At 34.2% G+C, this 19618-nt stretch overlaps 1 protein-coding gene across 1 annotated transcript; it reads right to left on the bottom strand.

Annotated features, from left to right (window-relative positions):
* Positions 1–8533: 8533 nt before the first annotated feature.
* On the bottom strand, positions 8534–10928 carry LOC133309966 (plant UBX domain-containing protein 10-like). The gene is made up of 4 exons (XM_061510837.1): positions 10380–10928; positions 9970–10143; positions 8984–9154; positions 8534–8906 (listed from the first exon to the last, which is right to left on the bottom strand). Exons 1-4 carry the CDS (start codon positions 10926–10928, stop codon positions 8676–8678), a joined length of 1125 nt encoding a protein of 374 aa, XP_061366821.1. The 3' UTR covers positions 8534–8675.
* Between the last annotated feature and the right edge of the window lie 8690 nt (positions 10929–19618).

Genomic DNA, 19618 nt, shown 5'->3' with positions numbered 1-19618 from the left:
AACCCATCCCCATCACACAGACATGGTCTAGTGGGTTTGTTATGTGGAAACGCTCTTTTTCACTGGTAAAACCTTTATAAAGTAAATTTATGGATTCCTTTTTCTACGGTTAATGCAGATAAGTTATTTACAGTAAATTCAACACAATGTTATTTTGGGACGAAAATTATGGTATTTTTTTAATTTTAATTTATTTCAGGATTATTATAGTCTTTATAATTATAATTTTCTAATCTTTCAATTCTAAAACGATGTCGTTTTGAAAATAAATGCAGATAAGTTATCTGCATTAACTGTAAATTTATTTATAAAGTATTCAACTAAAATCATATTTATTTTTTGATTTATTTTGAAATATGTAACTAAAATTTAAGGATAAATAGACTCTTATTTTATGATCTTTATAGACAATTCACTTTAGAGTAATTTGTTTTCCTTACTTCAACAGTTTTAATCCTGACTTTGTTGAAGTTATTTTAAGTCAATAATTATTGTAGAATTTAAATCTGCATTGCATGGGCTTTTATGTTGAGGCTTTGACGTACTTTTACCTTATCATAGATTCTTATGTATCAACGAGCTCACAAAAATAATTAGTACAGCAGTAGTAGGTAGGGGTGTTAACGAGCCGAGTCGAGTCTTGGTCTTAATGGGACGAGCCTGTGTTTAAATGTGTCAGACTAGCCTTAGCTTGTTACCTGTTACGAATATAATATCAGTCTGTGACCTGACTCATTTACAAAAAATAAAAGTCTTGTTTAGCCTGTTAGCCTGTTTAAAAAAAATAATATAACAAAAATTTATCCAAACAAAATATAGAATCAACAGCACTAGTAATTCCATAAATATTCATAAATTAAATGTATATCCAAATAGTATAATATAAAAAAAAATCATTTAAAAAGTCTGTTTGATTAATAAAATGGGATGAAATGAATTGAGAAGAGAGAGAGGGCTATCACAAGTAGTATAAAAAATAAAAAAATAAATAATATATTAGGCAAGCCTGAGAGGCTCTAAGTCCGAGCTTTTGAATTGGAGACTGAGGTCTTTTTATTAAACGAGTTTTTATACAAGTCCAAGCCTGGGTCCAACAATCAATTTTAGACATGTAAGCTCAGGCCTTCACGAGCCGAGCCAAAGGCCCCTGGCTCGTTTATCACCCCTAACAGTAGGAGTATGGATATAAATAAATTGAGCTTTGATTTAAATAAGTTGAGTCTAAATAAAAATATTTTGAATGTGAGTTGCATCTAGATGGAGGCTAAAATATAAGTCTACCCTAATTTACTTTTAAAGATTGGAAGGCTGACCTAGAAGACTTAGTGCCTATTTGGATCCTCTTATTTTTAAGTTAGAAGTTACTTATAAGCATAAGCCTGGCCAAACAGATTTTGGGAAAAGCTCTTACAATGAAAAGCTTTTTTTTTATATAATGAAGAAAAAAGCTGAAAACTAAAAGCTCCTAGGAGGAGCTTTTTTTTAAGCTCTTGTATGTTTTTCTTGAATTGTGTGCTTTTTTTTAAATGAAGAATTATAAAGATAAAGAGAGAAATAATTTTCTTGAAACATGTGTTTTTAAGTAATTTTCAAGCTAAATTTTTTGTGTAATTACCAAACAGCTTTTAACTTCTTTTTTTAAGCTCTTATTTTTAGCTTTAGCTTATAAGTAGTTTCTAGCTTAAAAATAAGAGGATCCAAACAGGCTCTTATTATAATTTAGAGTAAAGTATTTTTTTTCTCCTCCACAAAAATTATGAGGCCCATTTTATTTCTTTAGAAAAAAAAAAGGTTGATGATCCCTCTAAAATTTAAAATAGATCCAATTAATCAAAATTATGATTCCTTTGAAATTCAAAGAATTCACGTTAGTACCTTAAAATAACTAACATGGGTCTATTTTGAATTTTAGAGAGATCACGAGTCGATTCTTTTTATAAGGGATTAAATTGGGCCTCGTAATATTTATTGAAGACCTAAAAATTACTTTACTCTATAATTTAATTTAATTTGTGTTAAACCAAAGATGAATTGCATAAAATGGTAAAATATAAAAATAAATAGGAAAAACTTTTACGACTATTAATAAATCTTTTCAAAATACTTCTAAAATTAAGGAAAGATAAATTATATTCGCAAATAGATTTTTATAAATAGCAAGCAGTAGTTACAGTACACACTCTTATATAAGGGTTGATTTTTTCTGCGGTGAACGTAGATAAGTTATCTACATTGAACCTAAAACGATGTCATCTTAGGACAGAAATCAAGATATTTTTGTAGTTATAATTTATTTTATTGTTATAATAGTATTTCTCATTATAATTTTTTAACCCAAAACGATATATAGATAACTTATCTACAATACATTAAAGCCATCATATAATACTAAAAACCCAACGCAAAGAATAGTCTTGGGAGCACTTATAATCTATGTTGAATCGACACCGACACGGGACACGGGATACGATACGACACTCGGACACGTTAATTCTAAAAAATGTTAAATTTCGACACGTTAGGACACGTTTTGATATTATATAATAATTTTAATTTATGTAGTGTATATTATATTTAGTATTCAATAATTTAACAAAAAAATAAAGCTAAACTTATAATACCTATCAATTTTGCAAAGAAACATAATATATCCCAAATGTTTATATTAAACTCAATAAAATCGTAATCATATAATCTAACGAATCTAATAGTTGGAACTCAAAATGCGACGCAACAAAACCTTTAAACCTTTTTTGAGTCTTTGCAACGAATATTGGAGTGTCGGAAAGTGTCACGACACGTCAATATTTTTGAAGTGTCGGTGCTTCATAGCTTGTAATCTTAAGCCATAGATAAACACACACAATTGAACCGGTAATAAAAAAACCTATAGTTATAAGTGACATCTGTTGATATATATAAAACCATTAATGTAGCCTCAACCAATAGCTTAAGTTTTTGGGTTGAATTGGTTTTTTACATGGTATCACAGCCTCGCCGCCCCTCACTTTCTCTTGTGGTGTTTCTTAGCACAGGTAGGTTGGGCCTGTTGCATTGTCCACTCTTCAAGCCCAACGGGCTCTCGTGTGAGGGGACTTGTTGAGATATATAGTCCCACTTGAAAGCGGGGGCGGTGAGCAGTGGCAGACCAAGAAAAACATTTTTATGTCTGCACACTTAGGGCGGGGGAATGGGAGCGTCGCCCCTAATTTTTTTTAAAAGATCATGATCTAATTTTTGCTTCCACTTCAAAAGTAAAGCTTTGGTGAATCAACCAAAGTTTTAAAGAATAATTAATACCACAAAAAGACATTTGTAAAATATAGTATAATTATAGGGGTTAATAGATCAAAATCCACATATCTATTTCCATTTTTGTTTCACAAAAGATCGTGAAAAATCCTGTGTGATTCTCCTCCACTCTTTATCTTTTTCCTTTCAATCTTTCTATTTTTATTTTTTTTTACTTGGTCTGAATCACATATCCTATGTGAAAATTTTTTGTCCCCATTTTTTTATGTCTGCAAGTAAAGACAATAACACCCAAATGGGTCCGCCATTGGCGGTGAGGATCGAACTCGTGACCTCGTGATCACTGAAACTCTGAAATCATGTAAAGAACCACTTCAACCCAAAATCTTAAGGTGTTAGGTGAAAGTCTTTTTAATGATTTATATTAATCTCTAACAACATCTAAGACAGTATCTAAAATCAAAATTTATAGAATCGTCCATAAATATAAAAGATCAAACAGGATAGGAAAATAATAACGAGAAACATTTTGAAAAGGGTGTCAACTGTCAAGTAAAAGATATGAGTAGAAAAAAAATATTTTATTTAAAGCTTGTGTGACAAACTTATTAAAATGAGCATGTGGTTGGTTGTTAAATAAGTTTTTTTTTTTTTTCCTAACTCGAATTTGCTCTATATATTTTACTACATTGGCGATGGTAGATCTAGTTTGAGATAAGCTGGCATGTAAGTTTTTGGTCGGCGACCTAACTTATTAATATCCGCTCAAATCCAAATCTATTTAGTTGGTATAGATCCAGATATCTAACTTTTACATTACTCGTTACGTACCAATCCAACTGTCATCTTAATATATAATAACGACACTATTTACATTTATCTAATTTTGCAAAGAATGAAATTTATATTTAATAATATTTACTAAATGAAATTCAAAATATTGTGTCTGCGTACGTCAACAATAACACCAAAAATACCCAATGGGTGCAGTTCAGTTGGTAACTTGGCGCTGAGTTAGTGGGGTTGAATATGTGTTCGATTCCCGCTGAATCCATTCTTGGGGAGGGGGCTGAACCTTTAGCCATCACTGTTCCCCCGCGCTCCGGATTAGTCCCATAGCCGGCTCAAAGAGTCGAAGCTCGTGGGGATACCGGAGGGAGCCAACTCGTCTCAAAGAGATAATTAGGGTTGGGTAACTCCAAAAAAAAAAACAATAACACCAAAAATATTTACATTTTCACAAAAATATTACCCCTTATGAAAAGAAAAAAATGGACATGAGAGAAAATAATTATAAAAATAGAAATTATATAAATAATTATTACTTTTTATCATAGGGAAAAAATATTGTAACAACCAATTAGAGTTATTACCAATCAATTTCACCGTTAGATCGATTATATTGATCCAGTGGTTATATTTATTTTCATCTTTGTATAGTTATGATTCCACATAGTTAATACTTTATATTTACTTTCAATTTTGTATGGTTATGATTCCATAATCAATCTAACGATGAAATTTATTGATAGTAATCCTAATTGATTGTTACAATATCTTATCCTTTTACCATATTCTCCGGTAAAAAAAAATAAAAGATATACCTTTACCATATGCTGCGCATGACAATCATTCTGATTCCTGGCACTGTTTTTGAAAAAAATGATTCTTTTTTATTTCTGTCTTGGAAGAGTTCTGAGAATCAGAATTACGTTTGTTAACATAATTTATTTTTATTCCGAGAATCAGAATTACGTTTGTTAACACAATTTTTTTTTATTCTGAGAATTAAAATTACATTTTGATAACACAATACAAATCTATTTCTTTACTTTTGTTTATAGATTTCATCAGCTGTATAAAATACCAAATGACAGATTTTAAGCGAAAGGCCAAATTTCATATTTAAAAAAATTATCTAAATATTATAAATATTTTATTGTGTAATTTTTTTTGTCATCAACGGGGACTTCTTCATGGCTAGTGGCTTTAATAACCAACACTTCAAGGTCTGGAGCCAAATTCCTCAACTTTTGCTATGCTGATACTTGTCTGGTCCTTCACAACCCCAATCGCCTTGCGGATCGTGCTCGATGCCATTGGGAACGTGTAAAATAACAAATATATTAATAGGTATGCGAAATTGAGATCAAAATTTAGAAACAGTGCCACAATACCTGTTGTTCTTGTGTGAAGGAGAAAGACCTGCAACCGAGAACGCAAGAGAGAAAGGAAAGGAGATAGAGGTGTCAATATGGGTTGACACGACACGAATTTGACACGACACGAATACATCAACACGAACACGACACGAATTTTCATTCGTGTCAAAATCTTCAACACTGACACGACACGAATTTTTTGCGGGTTGACACGACACGACACGAATAACACGCAAAATAGGGGACAAAACGGTAATTGACAAAAAAAATTAAAAAAATAGATCGAAAATAAATAAAAAATTAAAAAATAATAATAAAAAAATAAAATAATAATAATTAAAAATAATACGGGTCGACACGAACACGAATTCATAAACACGAACACGACACGAATTTTTTGCGTGTCATTTTTTCCAACACGAACACGACACGAATTTTTTTACAGGTCAACCCGAACACGAATTTTCGTGTCGTGTCGCGGGTTGACCCGCGTGTCAAAACCCATATTGACACCCCTAAAAGGAGACCAAGAACTTCTATGGTGAAGGGAGGGGTGGTGATCCGGTGATATGTGGTTGAAGGCCAGTGACGGTTCGGTGTTGATGTGTAGCGGGTAAGAAGTCGTGAGAGTGTGAGAGAAAATTGATTCTCTTTCTGTGCCCTGGAATAGAAAAGCAGGAATTTTTTGATTCTTTTTTTGTTTCACAGCACAAAAAATAAACCGGTTTATTCCGAGAACAAAAAAATAAACCGATTTTGTCAAACGCAATTCCTATTCATTTTTGTTCCCGGAGCAAAAATAATAAAAAAACTCATTGTGGGAAGGTTGTCATACAGCCATAGCTCCATCCAAGCTTTACAAATATTCAGTTGATAACTTGATAATGACTTAAGATTGAATATGGCGGTAATGGGCCAAGTCTATAACGGATATAAAAGAGAAAAAGTCCAGCACTGATAATAGAGTTGGGCCGTATTGCCCCTACATTATGAATCAAAGTTTTAAATTACCTATTTAACCCAAAAAAAAAGTTGTAAATTACCTGATGGGCTCATCCAATCAATAAAAAATCGCAAATAAATATATTTTAATTGACACTTACGGACAGAGAAATTTTTTAAGAGCACCAAAATTGTAAGAGACATTGACCATACTGTTTCTTTTGTGAGAATAATATACCTGAATGTCACACCTTTGAAAAAATATACCACACTATCACAACGTCATAGTCACTGAGGTACTCAGCTATTATGGACCGAACACGTGGCACTTTCCTAGTGGCTGAAAAAACCTAGGAGGCCTGGTTGTCCAAAGTAGCTACCTTACGTTACGACTTTGGGTTGGATAAGACACCTGTCACTCATTTCATCAGAGTAGTCATGATATGCACCGACTATGGTATACTAATGATTCAAAGTCGCTGGGTAAGGAAGCTAATTTGGCCACTGAATCAAAGTTGCTAACATAGATAGCTACTTTGGTCTTATACAAGTTTACTCCCGATCATACCAAAATTGTTCAGTCATGTCTGTGTTATTTTTTTACTTTTCCATTTTTTTACATTAATTTAAAATAAAAAATATAATATTAAGTATCCTATAGTTTACCGTAACTAATTCATCTAAGAAAAATAATTCATATCAAATAACTAATGATTTAATCCTATACTAAGAGAAAAAATAAAATATAAAAAATTTAAATATCATTTATCCTAATATTTCAAGTACCCAAAAATAGTTACAGTAAACTATAGGATACTTAATAATTCTAAAATAATTCCAGTCACCGGGAGGGAGTGGCACATGTCCGGTCCAACCAGGCCTTTATTCAATATGAATTATTTTTCTTAAATGAATGATATAAATGGATTTTAATATTTTATTCAATATTTGTGTTGTATATATTTAATTTAACAGAAAAATATTTTTGCAGTTAATGTAGATAAGTTATCTGCATTTACTTCCAAAACGACGTCGTTTTGGGATTGAAAGATTAGAAAATTATAATTATACAGACTATAATAATACTGAAATAAATTAAAATTACAAAAACACCATGATTTCCGTTCCAAAACGACGTCGTATTGGACTTAATGCAGATAACTTATCTGCAGTAACTGCAGAAAAAACGAACCCTTAATTTAATTGTAATTATTTTTGCGTACTTGGAATATTAGGATAAATGATATTTAAATTTTTTATATTTTATTTGTTCTCTTAGTATAGGATTAAACCATAAGTTATTTGATATGAATTATTTTTCTTAGATGAATTAGTTACGGTAAACTGTAGGATACTTAATATAATATTTTTTATTTTAAATTAATGTAAAAAAATGGAAAAGTAAAAAAATAACAGAGACATACTGAACAATTTTGGTATGGTAGGGAGTTGCTTTATAAGACCAAAGTAGCTACCCAGCGTACCATATCATGACTACTTTGTTCAAATAAGTGAGAGGTGTCTTACCCAACCCAAAGTCACTACATAAGGTAGCTACTTTGAGCAACAGACCTTCTAGGCTTTTCTAGCCACTAGAGAAGTGTCACGTGTCCGGTCCAAGTAGCTGGGTCCCTTAACGACTATGGTGTCGTGACAGTTTGGTATATTTTTTTAAAGATATGACATTCAGGTATATTATTATCACAAAAGGGGCAGTACGGTCAATGTCCCAAATTGTAACGTAAATTTCTCTTTGAAATTCCAATTATTTATATGATAAAAAAGAGAGTTATATTTATAATTTTTTTTGTTTAGAATTCTTACAAAATTTCAACTACGTACTCCAGATAATACACTCTCAGGTATACATGATTGATGTTATAAGAGCTGTAAAAAAAAAAATTGTAAAACGTAATGTGACCTTAAAAAAATAATTTATGAATTTCTCGCTCCACCAATATGGATTCGGACAATTGCCAAATGGAGAAAAATAATTTTGCACTCAGCTTTTCAAAATGGGGGAAAGAGTTAAATAAAGTAAAAGGTATCCATGCATTCAGTATTTTCTTTTAATATAATAATTTTAAGTGGAGTGAAACATCAATATTTTTTTGCATTTAATACTTCAAATCCAGAGCAATTGTGCCTTTCCTGTAAACTAAAATAACAGCGGCTGAAATGGTCTCGGAATTATAAACTGAAGGTCAACACCAAGATCAACTTTACCTTTAAACAAAATTAATAAACTCAAATAATAATAAAAAAAAAAAAATAGGTTTGGGAATTATCACATGTGCATGTGAACATGGTTATAGAACTCTAGTTCACAAGCTCCAGGAACATGCTAGCATTTGGATACAAGCCAGCATCTTTGAGAGTCATTTTCATTTGATCAACACCATAAACTCTTCTTGGGAAGTTTGATATCAATCTATACATCCCAATCCCTAGCAAACCCAACGAATCGATGTATGAGAAAACGGACTGGATTTTGTCCGTGCACAGGAAAGTGTGCTCTCTCATTTCCCCATTTGGAAACCTTATCCGTATCTGCAACATAAAATTTGACAAACATAAGTTCAAAACAAGCTAAATATTCTGACATGCTTCTAACTTTGTATATGTACCTGCGTGGCCTCAGATTCGCTTCCCCTCATTGCAATTCCCTTGTCTTGTTTTTCGTTAGTAGACTCGTTCGTTTTGTTTTGTTGTTTACTGAGCTTCCCATCATTTCTAGTGTTCGAAGCTTCCACTGTCTTCTGAGCTCTCTCTCTTGAGAGTAAACTTTTGACTTTTTCCTATATTAAGGAGGTAATGGTAGTTAATGTTAGAAAGATACAAAATAATTAATTAAATCTCACTCAATGTCTTAAAGTTTTGCATTGAAGAGACAATTATCATGGTAACAGAGCTTTAGTGACTATTAGGTCATGAATTCGATCCTCACCGCCCGCACTTTTAAGTGGAATTAAGAAAAGCACAAGACAGACAAAAAATGAGTTTATATCATATTTACGCTTCAAGCCCAAAGAGCTATTGCGTGAGGAAGTGTAATAGAGAGATACAAAATAGTGACTAGGAGGTCATGAATTTGATCCTGACAGCTCTCCGCTTCCAGGTGGAATTAAGAAAAACACAAGGCAGAAAAAAAGGGGAGGATTTGTGCAGTACAAGGCAAATAAAAAATAGACTTGTGTCATGTCCACGCTTCAAGCTCAAAGGACTCTTGTATTAGAGTTGTGTTAGAGAGATATAAAAGATGCAATATAATGAATTAAGTCTCAGCAAATACCTTAAGGTTTTGAGTTAAAATAATGAGATTTACATTCATCATTTAACATGACACAAAAAAGTTTCCTACACACAACATTTTGTGGGGCCCGCACTTTTTGAAAAAAAATAAAATTAAGGCACACAAAACAAATCTCTATAACATTACACAATCCCTTTTCCAACAACACAACTCTTATAAAACCCTAAAATAATTCTTATAAGATAACTATTGTTTTTAGGAAAGATAAAAAAAGAAAAAAGAAAAAAAAAGAGTATTTTAAGATTGACCTTAAACGAGGAGTTAAATTATGGAGAGTGGAGAGTGGAGAGGTACACATACCTGGTCTTTTTGCAAAGCTGCATGATATTCAATGTCTTGTTCTTCTCTAAGCCTACGGTCTGCTTGGATCTTTTCTTCCTGCTGAACTTTATCACTTCCAATAGCCATACCTTGCTTTCCCAATGATCTTTGTAGAATCTCCACTAGCTCAGGTGGTGATAGTGGTCCCTCCAGCTGAACAAGTAATATATAAACAAATTAAAGAAAAAGAAAAAATGAGAATAACAAAGACCATTTCAAATATTGTTTGTGACTAATGATGCACTCATGGATCAGCATCATTTCATTGCATTGTCCTAAATAACAAATCATTAAAGACATTCATATTTGAGATATTAAGCATAATCCATAACAAAATAAAGGGTTTATGAATGAGGGAGTGAGTTGTCAACCCCAAAATTTAAACCAACCTGTTGCAGCACTGTTATGCCAAAACTATGAGAAGGGTTTATGACAGCCCAACAGGGGAAGCTATTAGGGAGTAGCGTTGAAACCATTTGCAGACCCTCGCCTCTATCAGCAAATGCTCCCCAGCAAACAAATTTCTCATCAAGAAACTTGGTTACTAACTCAGAACACAAGGTTTTCTCGCAGAACATATCTGCAAAAGGGGTGTCTGGTGAGTGGAGGTACACGAACATTAGCTTCTGCTCTTGCTCTGCTAACTTGGCCATTTCCTTGAAACTACAAGCATAAAAGAAAGGATGTTCCATGCCATATTGCTTCTCAAAACTGATTAGAAAATCCCACTCTTCTGGAACTACAAGGTTATTATTATCTTCTACTTGTGGAAGGACTTGAGGCTGCAATGGAGAATTTGTGTGTTGATTTCTTCTTCTTCTTCCTATTCTCACGCAGATTATAACATCTCCCATTGCCTTTGAAATACCCCTCGTTATATGTCCAGGAAGGTTTTTCATTCTGCGAACGATCTTGTGATCCCTCATTGCTGATGACATTTGTTCTGTTTCCACAATAGTCCCTGCAAGCAGATGATTATTGTGAATTTGTAGGTGTATATGATTATCAAAATGTTTAAGGAAATCAAGTTAATCATGTAATGTCTTTCTTTGATGTCTTCTTCTTGGGAAAATATCCAAGAGGATTGGGGAAGAATGTGTAGATAACACTTCTTTATTTTTAATTTTTTAGGCAAAGTATAAAGAAGATTCTTTGCTTAAGTTCGAATCTGCCTTTCATTTTAGAAGTTCTACATCAAATTATAGTGTGTATTCATGTAGATGAGGTAATGGGGTGAATACAAAATCAAACATATTCTTCTTATACGTTCCTTTTTCATTATCCCAAAGTAAAGTAGTCAAGTTGAGGAACAAAATTATAAGCCTTATGAAAACTGAACTTTATTCAGGTAATACTGATTACCACTCAGGACTGACAAAGCTCAATTGTTTGACTGGATTTCACATAAAATCTATGTAATACTCGTATTTGTGCATAGCAGTTCTAAAGGATTGAAAGAATATTTTACACATTTATTGTCAGAAAATGTCAAATGACTCACAGCATCTTACAAAAATATGTTACTCTTGGAAAAATAACTTATGCATTTATCAAAGAGAAACTAAAGTACAATTTACAGAAATGCTATTTAACAGTGTTGTATATAGAGATATTTTATTTTCTAAACAAATGTAACTCTTTGTTCACCTTACTAAGTTTTCATTGGGCTGATTCTTGTTTTGACTATTGGTTATTTTATAACTATGGGCCAAATGTGAATGTGTGAGGCCCATTGTGATTTTTTGACACTCAGTTGAAGATGAATCTTTTATACACTAAGCAACACATCAAAACTTCAGAGTTTTGTGTGATGGCTTAAGTGTATACTTGTTCCCTTTTGTCTGTGTGTTGATCGATTGAGAAACATTCATTCTGATATTTTTGCTCTCTCTCTCTCCTGAAAAGAAAATGCTCTCTGTTAGGGTTTGTGAGTGTGAGTGTTTTGTGCAAACACTGAGTGAATCTTTGTGAATCTGGCTATGCTACTTTGGAGAACCTTGTTCATCTCGACAAGACGGTTCGATTGATCGGTGGATTTTCCTGTTTGGTGTACAAACTGGTGAAGAGTGAAATCTGCAAGGAAGAACGGAGAAGCTCGTGGTGTGTAGCTTGGGTATTTTTTAAAGGAACAACGTTTCCTTGGTATCTTGTGAAGATTGGGAAGTTCTCTTCATCCTTTTGTATTCTTATCTTACCGGTTCTGGGTTTTGTCTCTTGAGTTCTTTAATTCATGATTCTGTCTTGTTAATTTCTTGCAATTAGTTTCTCCATATTTTGATTCTGTATAGCTGTTACTGTATGCTTCAAACTCTGGTTCTTATTTTTCTAATCTTGAATATAGTTCGTAATCAGAGGGCGTTTAACCCTCTTTAGGCCCCAGGACGTAGGAAACTCACTTACACTGAGTTTCTGAACCTGTAAAATACTGGTGTATCATTCTTTATGCTCTCTTTATTCTGTCTTGCCATGATCTTTGCGTTACTGTTTGTGAAAAGTATTCCCAAAATTACAACAATCAGAATATGGCAACCATAGCCATGGATCTCACAGCCCACACTAGAAAGCCATATTGTGAGGTATGCTAACCCCAATCAAAATCATCCAGACGACACCAATATTTGAAAATAAGAGCTCACCAATTTTATTTATTTTTTTAAAAAAATTAAAAATCCAGAAAATCGCAAACGTTTAAGTGAATAAATTTAAAATTTTCTAAAAAAAAATAGGAAATTAATATAAATATTTTCAAATAAAAAATGTATAAATTTAAACTAAATATTTACAATAAGACGTAATATTTAGGAGAAGGAAAAAAATTAGTACGGTTAATCACCTTCCTCACTTTTCAGTTAGTCTCCAAAGAATAACAACCTTATGAACTCTATCAACTATAGCAACTAATGGTGTTTGTGAAAATATAACATCAAAACCTATCATATGTTGCACCGACACGAAACATGAAATACAATATTATATTTAGACACTTTAATTCTAAAAAATATTAGATTTTGATACGTTAAAAGACGTTTTAATATTAAGTAATATTTTTAATTTATGTTGTGTATATTATATTTAATATTCAATAATTTAATAATAAAATGATGCTAAACTTATAATACCGATTAATTTTGTAAGAAACATAAGATATCACTAATATTTATATTAAACTCAAAAAAAAGAATTTAATAGTTGGAACTAAAAATGTAATGCAAAGCAATCTTTGAATCTTTTTTGAATCTTTGCAACGCGTGTTAAAGTGCGAGAAGTGTTGGAAAGTATCAAACACACTTCAAAAATTTGAAGTTCGGTGCATCATAAATCAAAACTATCAAACAACCCACTATTACCATTATGTTAGGCTGAAAAAAAATCTAAATATCGATCACAAGTTCTCAAAAAATGATTAAATCAAAATACATACAGCAACACCATTGGCAATTAAAAAGAAGAAGAAGATAAATTACCCGTCAGAATCTCGTTACAACAAACAAGAAAAGAAGAATTGGCAGTGTAATTATCCGCTTTAATCGTTGTCTCGACCTCGGCCTTCTATTGTATCTCACCCCTTCGTCTTTTTTCTGTTATTATTACTTCCTGTGTTTGTGTCTTTCTTGGGTATTTAAAAGATTTAATTCTTTCTTTTAATTTCTTCCAAATTTCGTTCTGATGTTGGTAATTGTTCTGCCTTGAGCAGATCTGTCCGACTATAAGTCGGGTCTTTGATATTGGATCTAGGGCTTTCTCTCTAGATACCTATGAGTTAGGTATCTTGAGAACAGCTGATCACTACACACTATATGATGGCCTGAGCTAGAGGAGGTGTGTGTGCACTGTCGTGTCTTTAATAAAAATAAGGTCAGAGAGATCCTCGTACCTGTGGTCTTTAGTCCCTATTTATAGAATTTACCACTGAACTTACGCGGGTTGGGCTTTTCACCGTTGTGGGCCTATCTCTGGTCCATAAGAGTAATTATACCAAAATCAAGAAAATGATCAGATTTTCAATGAAATCAAATCAATAAAAGATGCACTGATAAATCATCCCATCTTTGGTTTGGTGATTAAAAGAAAATCAAATCAAATTTTGTTTTAAAAAAGGAAGTTTACCTGATTATATTTTAATTTCCCTTAATCCTTATCCACAATAAAAAATCAAATCAAAATTTCCATGACTTTTATAATAACCCTCATTAGTAATTGTGGATTTAGTATTGAAGAATAATTAGAAGTAAAAGAAATAAAGTCACCTTTGGTGAAAAATGAGTTAAAATGACAGTTAAGAGGTAAAAATACGGGTAAATAAAGTTATCCAAAAAGTGAAAGTAAAAATAGAAATATGACTAGAAAAATATTCTAGTCCATTGGGTAAAGTTTGGTTATGAATGGAGGTGTGTAGATAGATAAACCTTTACCCAGTTGGATTTAAGTTGACCTATATAAGTGAAATTTCAAAAAAAGTTACTATTCCTTCTTATTTTCTTCTCGCGGACGACAGTGAGGGAGGAAGAGAATGAGATTTTGAAATCCAATCTTCCAAGGCTCATAACTTGAGCTAGAAAACTCCAAATCACTCCGTTCCAAAGCCAAACTTATAAGAAATTTCGAGAAGAATCCATTGGTACCAGTATTTCTGAGTGGGTTTCATTGTAGAGAGAGATCCTCCTCCTCCAAGATTTCGGATTTCATGGATAATGGAGATTTTGATGGAGCTTGAAGCCATGGGAGCTTGAAGTAAGCCTTCCCCTTCGTCTAGTTAAGTTTATGTTGAGAAATCTTGGTTTTCTTTTAGTTTTGAGGAAGATTGAATCTAGGTTTTCATTTTGAAAATTTGGTTTGATTGAGCATGTTAGAGCTTGATTCAGGTTTAGCTCATGTTGAGAAAAGTGTTTAGATGAGAATTTTAACGGTGAAAATGTATTTTGGAAAATTAAAAATACCGTATTTTTGAATAGTGTCGTATACGTGAATAGTGACGCATACATGAATAGTATTGTAGAGATGAACAGTGTCGTATATATCAATTAACGAATCTTGGATTAGAGGTGTGTGATAAGCTTGAATTTGATGGAGTAAAGCATTGAAATCATGAAGTTGGCATGATTTCCTTTATGTGCCTCTTAGCCATTTTCAAAGGAAGTATGTGCTATGAGTTACTGTTTTACAAAGCGAGCATACTTTTATGCGTGGAATGATATTCTAAGGTGTATGGACCTTCGCTTTGGTGAAATAAAAAAGAAAATAAGGTAGCTCCTTTGTATGGCCTTAAAATGAGTTTTGGCCATTTTCAAATGAGGTATATGTTCGGAGATATTGTTTCGCAAAGTGAGGATACTTATATGCGTAAAATAATTTATATAGGTGGCTAAGCTTGGGTTTAGGCACTAGACAAAGAGAAATCTTATAGCTCCTTTGTAATGGGCATTCGGCCTTAAATTGGGAAAAATAGGCTTTTAGGTGCTAAGAGGAGTAATGAGTGTTCTAAAGGCCTTTTGGGACTATCCTAAGACTAAGTGAATATATGGAATTTTGTGGGGATTTGTTGAACAAAGAACCACTCACTCATGACTTAATATGATTAAGTAAAAAGAAAATAAACAATAAAGTGTGTGTCTTGTATATTTACATAGCATTATATCATTTTATTGAGTTTTATGTTGAATTCCTTCTCTAGGTGTACCTAGGGACTGTGAACGTTTGGATTCTCGTGGAGTATGATAAGTAGCTTGTTCTTCAAGTAAGCAGATTGTAAAGTTCAAAGATGTAAGCTCTATGTTTATGGGGTTCGCTCCTACTTTGTGTTCCGCCATAGTGTACGGACTGTGGTCAGGTTGTATGATATGTATGAGATATATGATATAGATGCATTCATATAGAGCTATATGATAATATGATATGTTTTGTTTTGATGTATTTACTTTGATATGTGTTAATATGATATGTTTTGTTATGATATGACTTCTGTAATATGATTTCTGTAACAATATCTGGCCATTGATTGTATAGTACCCGGATGTTCGCTTTGGGGTCCTCCCTCGGGACTGATGGTGTACGCCTTTGATATGTTCTGGTTCCGCTTTGGGGTCCTCCCTCGGGAACACGTGCGTTGATTTCCGCTTGGGGTCCTCCCTTGGGAATGACTGCGTACGCTCTAATATGTTCTGGTTCCGCTTTGGGGTCCTCCCTCGGGAACACGTGCGTTGAATTCCGCTTGGGGTCCTCCCTTGGGAATGACTGCGTACGCCTCTGATATGTTCTGGTTCCGCTTTGGGGTCCTCCCTCGGGAACACGTGCGTTGATTTCCGCTTGGGGTCATCCCTTGGGAATGATTGCGTACGCCTCTGATATGTTCTGGTTCCGCTTGGGGTCCTCCCTTGGGAACACGTGCGTTGATTTCCGCTTGGGGTCCTCCCTTGGGAATAACTGCGTACGTTTCTGATAAGATATGTGTATATGTTTTGTTTGGTTATGATATTTGATTATATGACATGTTTTATGGGATATGTATGATGATTTTGTAAATGATATTTGTTACGTACGTTGATTTCCGCTTGGGGTCATCCCTTGGGAACGATTGCGTACGTCTCTGATATAACACGTTTTGTTCTGATGTGAGTATTGTGATGATTTTTGTAAAAGATATTTGTTACGCGTGTTGATTTTCGCTTGGGGTCATCCCTTGGGAATGACTGCGTTTGTCTTTGATAAGATATTTATATATGCTTTGTTCAGTTATGATAATTGTTTATATGGTGTTTTGTATATTATGTATCTGACTGTCATGCAGGAAGTGAGCCCAGGGTATGGAGGGTTTTCCATAAACCTGGAGTTTACTAGAGATTCGTCTCTAACCCCGTTTGGGGATATGATTTCAGGAACACAGTTAATTGAAGAGCCTCATGGGACAAGGACACTAACCGTGGCTAGAGGTACTAGTATGAGGATGTGGAGTTCTGGGTGGTCGGATGCTACTATTTGTTTTAGACGTATTTTTGGAGAAGATGTATTGTTGCATAGTGTTCATATTCGATACTTGTATATTTATGTATTCAGGCATGATGATATGACTATGTAGTATTCAGTTATGTTATGTATTGGATTGCATGCTATTAGATTTGTGGCACGGAGCCAAGTTCAGCATGCGCCCTAGATGGGTATCTGAGTATATTTGCATGACTGGTACTTCTGGAAATATATATTGTTTAAACTGTCTATCAGGAACTCTTGAGTGTGGGATTGGAAAATCCCCAGTTGTCCGATTTACAGAGGTTACTCTGTCCGATTTTCGTCTCCGTAAAATAAGAATTAAATTAGAAGAAGTATGCAATGTGATATGTCATGTGAAAAAGGATTAAAGAAAAAGAAAAAGTTAGTTCGTATTTTCGTAAGTTAAGTCTTCCGCTGTTTCTGTTTGTATCATATGTATGTTAATTGAACCGGCTCGAGACGGGGATGTTACATTTATGGTATCAGAGCAGTTGCTCTAGGGAGTTACATGATATATAGCATAATATATTTGAAGTTGGAAGTTCTTGAGTGTTTTCTTGCAGTGCTGTATAATGCTTGTGTGATCACTGAGTGTGAGCGTAGCTAACTCATTCCTTAGTGTAATATATGCAGAGATATGGTTCCTCCAAGGAGAACTCGTAGAACATTTAATAATCATGATCCACCACCGGATCATGTTGTAGCGATTTTGGCTGCACTACAGCAGACTTGGACTGCAACTAGGCAGAAAGAGCTTGAATTAATAATGAAGCATTCGATTTGACTGTGATAAGGATGAAATTTCGAATTTTCGTCAGAGAAGGAAATTGAATTTACAATCGACTTGTTACCTGGCGTGGGGCCTATCTCTCTTGCCCCATACCGGATGTCACCTCTGGAATTATCTGAATTGAAGAAGCAGATCGAAGACTTGTCTAGTAAGAATTTTATCAGACGGAGTGTATCTCCGTGGAGAGTCCCGGTGATCTTTGTTAAGAAGAAGGACGAGTCTATAAGATTGTGTACAGATTACCGGCAGTGGAACAAGGTTACTGTCAAGAATAAGTATCCTTTGCCGCGTATAGACGATTTGTTGGATCAGTTGCGTGGTGCGACTATATTTTCTAAGATTGATCTTCGGTCCGGGTATCATCAAATCCGGATAAAGTCGGATGATGTTCCGAAGACAGCTTTCAGGTCCTGATATGGGCACTACGAGTACCTGGTTATTCCTTTTGGGCTTACGAATGCACCAGCCGTTTTTATGAGTTATATGAATCGGATCTTTAAAGCCTATCTGGATCAATTTGTGGTTGTCTTTATTGATGACATACTGATGTATTCAAGGTGCAAAGAAGAGCATTCTGAGCATTTAAAGATTGTTTTGCAGATTCTGAAAGAGCATCAGTTGTATGCTAAACCGTTAAAGTGTGATTCTGGCTTTCTGAGATACAATTTCTGGGCCATGTCATTTCATCTGAAGGAGTGGCAATGGAACCGAGTAAGATTGAAGCAGTGTTAGATTGGGAGCGTCCTAAAAATATTACAGAAATCAGGAGTTTTCTTGGTTTGACTGGGTATTACAGGTGTTTTATTGAGGGATTCTCACGGATGGTACTACCTTTGACACGGTTAACCCGTAAGGGGAACCCATTTGTGTGGACCCAAGAATGTGAAGTGAGTTTTCAGGAGTTAAAAAGGAAGTTGACTACAGCTCCGGTATTGATATTGCCGGATCCTACCAGTAAATTTGTGGTGTATTGTGATGCTTCTAAGTTTGGGTTAGGTTGTGTTTTAATGCAGTTTCGTCAGGTGGTTGCTTATGCTTCTCGACAGTTAAAGCCGCATGAGAAGAACTATCCGACACACGATCTTGAGTTGGCAGCCGTAGTGTTCGCATTGAGAATCTGGCGACACTTTCTATACGGGGGCCGATTTCATTGTCTACAATGACCACAAAAGTTTGAAGTATCTGTTTGATCAGAAAGAGCTGAATATGAGGCAACGCCGATGGGTGGAATTCCTGAAGGATTATGATTTTGAATTGCAATATCACCCCGGTAAGGCTAATGTAGTAGCAGATGCTTTAAGCAGAAAGACGCTTGGTAGGGCCAATTTGATGATTTCTGAGTATAATTTGATTGAGAAATTCAGGGATCTCTGCATTCCTATGAATACCGAGGATAGTCCACATTTATTGACTACTACGGTAGTCCTGAATTCATTAGTTGAGCGGATTAAAGAGGCTCAATTGCTTGATGAAGAGATTCAGTCTATGAAAGAGCAGGACTTTGTGTCCACTGATAGGTTCGGTCTTAAGTTTTACAAGGATCGGATCATTGTTCCAAAAGGTCAGATGGTAGATGAGGTATTAACTGAGGGTCACATGGGTAAGTACACTATCCATCCTGGTGCTACCAAGATGTACCAAGACTTGAAACGGAATTTCTGGTGGTCGGGAATGAAGAAAGACATTGCTCTATTTGTGAGTAAGTGTTTGACATGTCAGAAAGTTAAGATTGAGCATCAGAGACCTTCTGGATTACTGCAGCCCTTGGATATTCCGGAATGGAAATGGGTCAGTATTTCTATGGATTTTGTAGTAGCATTACCGAGAACTCAGGCTGGTTTTGATTCCATCTGG

The sequence above is a fragment of the Gastrolobium bilobum genome, unplaced genomic scaffold (genome assembly GCF_033153095.1).
Source record: "Gastrolobium bilobum isolate Gb01-03AN ecotype WA unplaced genomic scaffold, APGP_CSIRO_Gbil_v1 utg12850, whole genome shotgun sequence".
Taxonomy (NCBI): domain Eukaryota; kingdom Viridiplantae; phylum Streptophyta; class Magnoliopsida; order Fabales; family Fabaceae; genus Gastrolobium; species Gastrolobium bilobum.
This window is presented reverse-complemented; position numbering and strand designations above follow the sequence as displayed.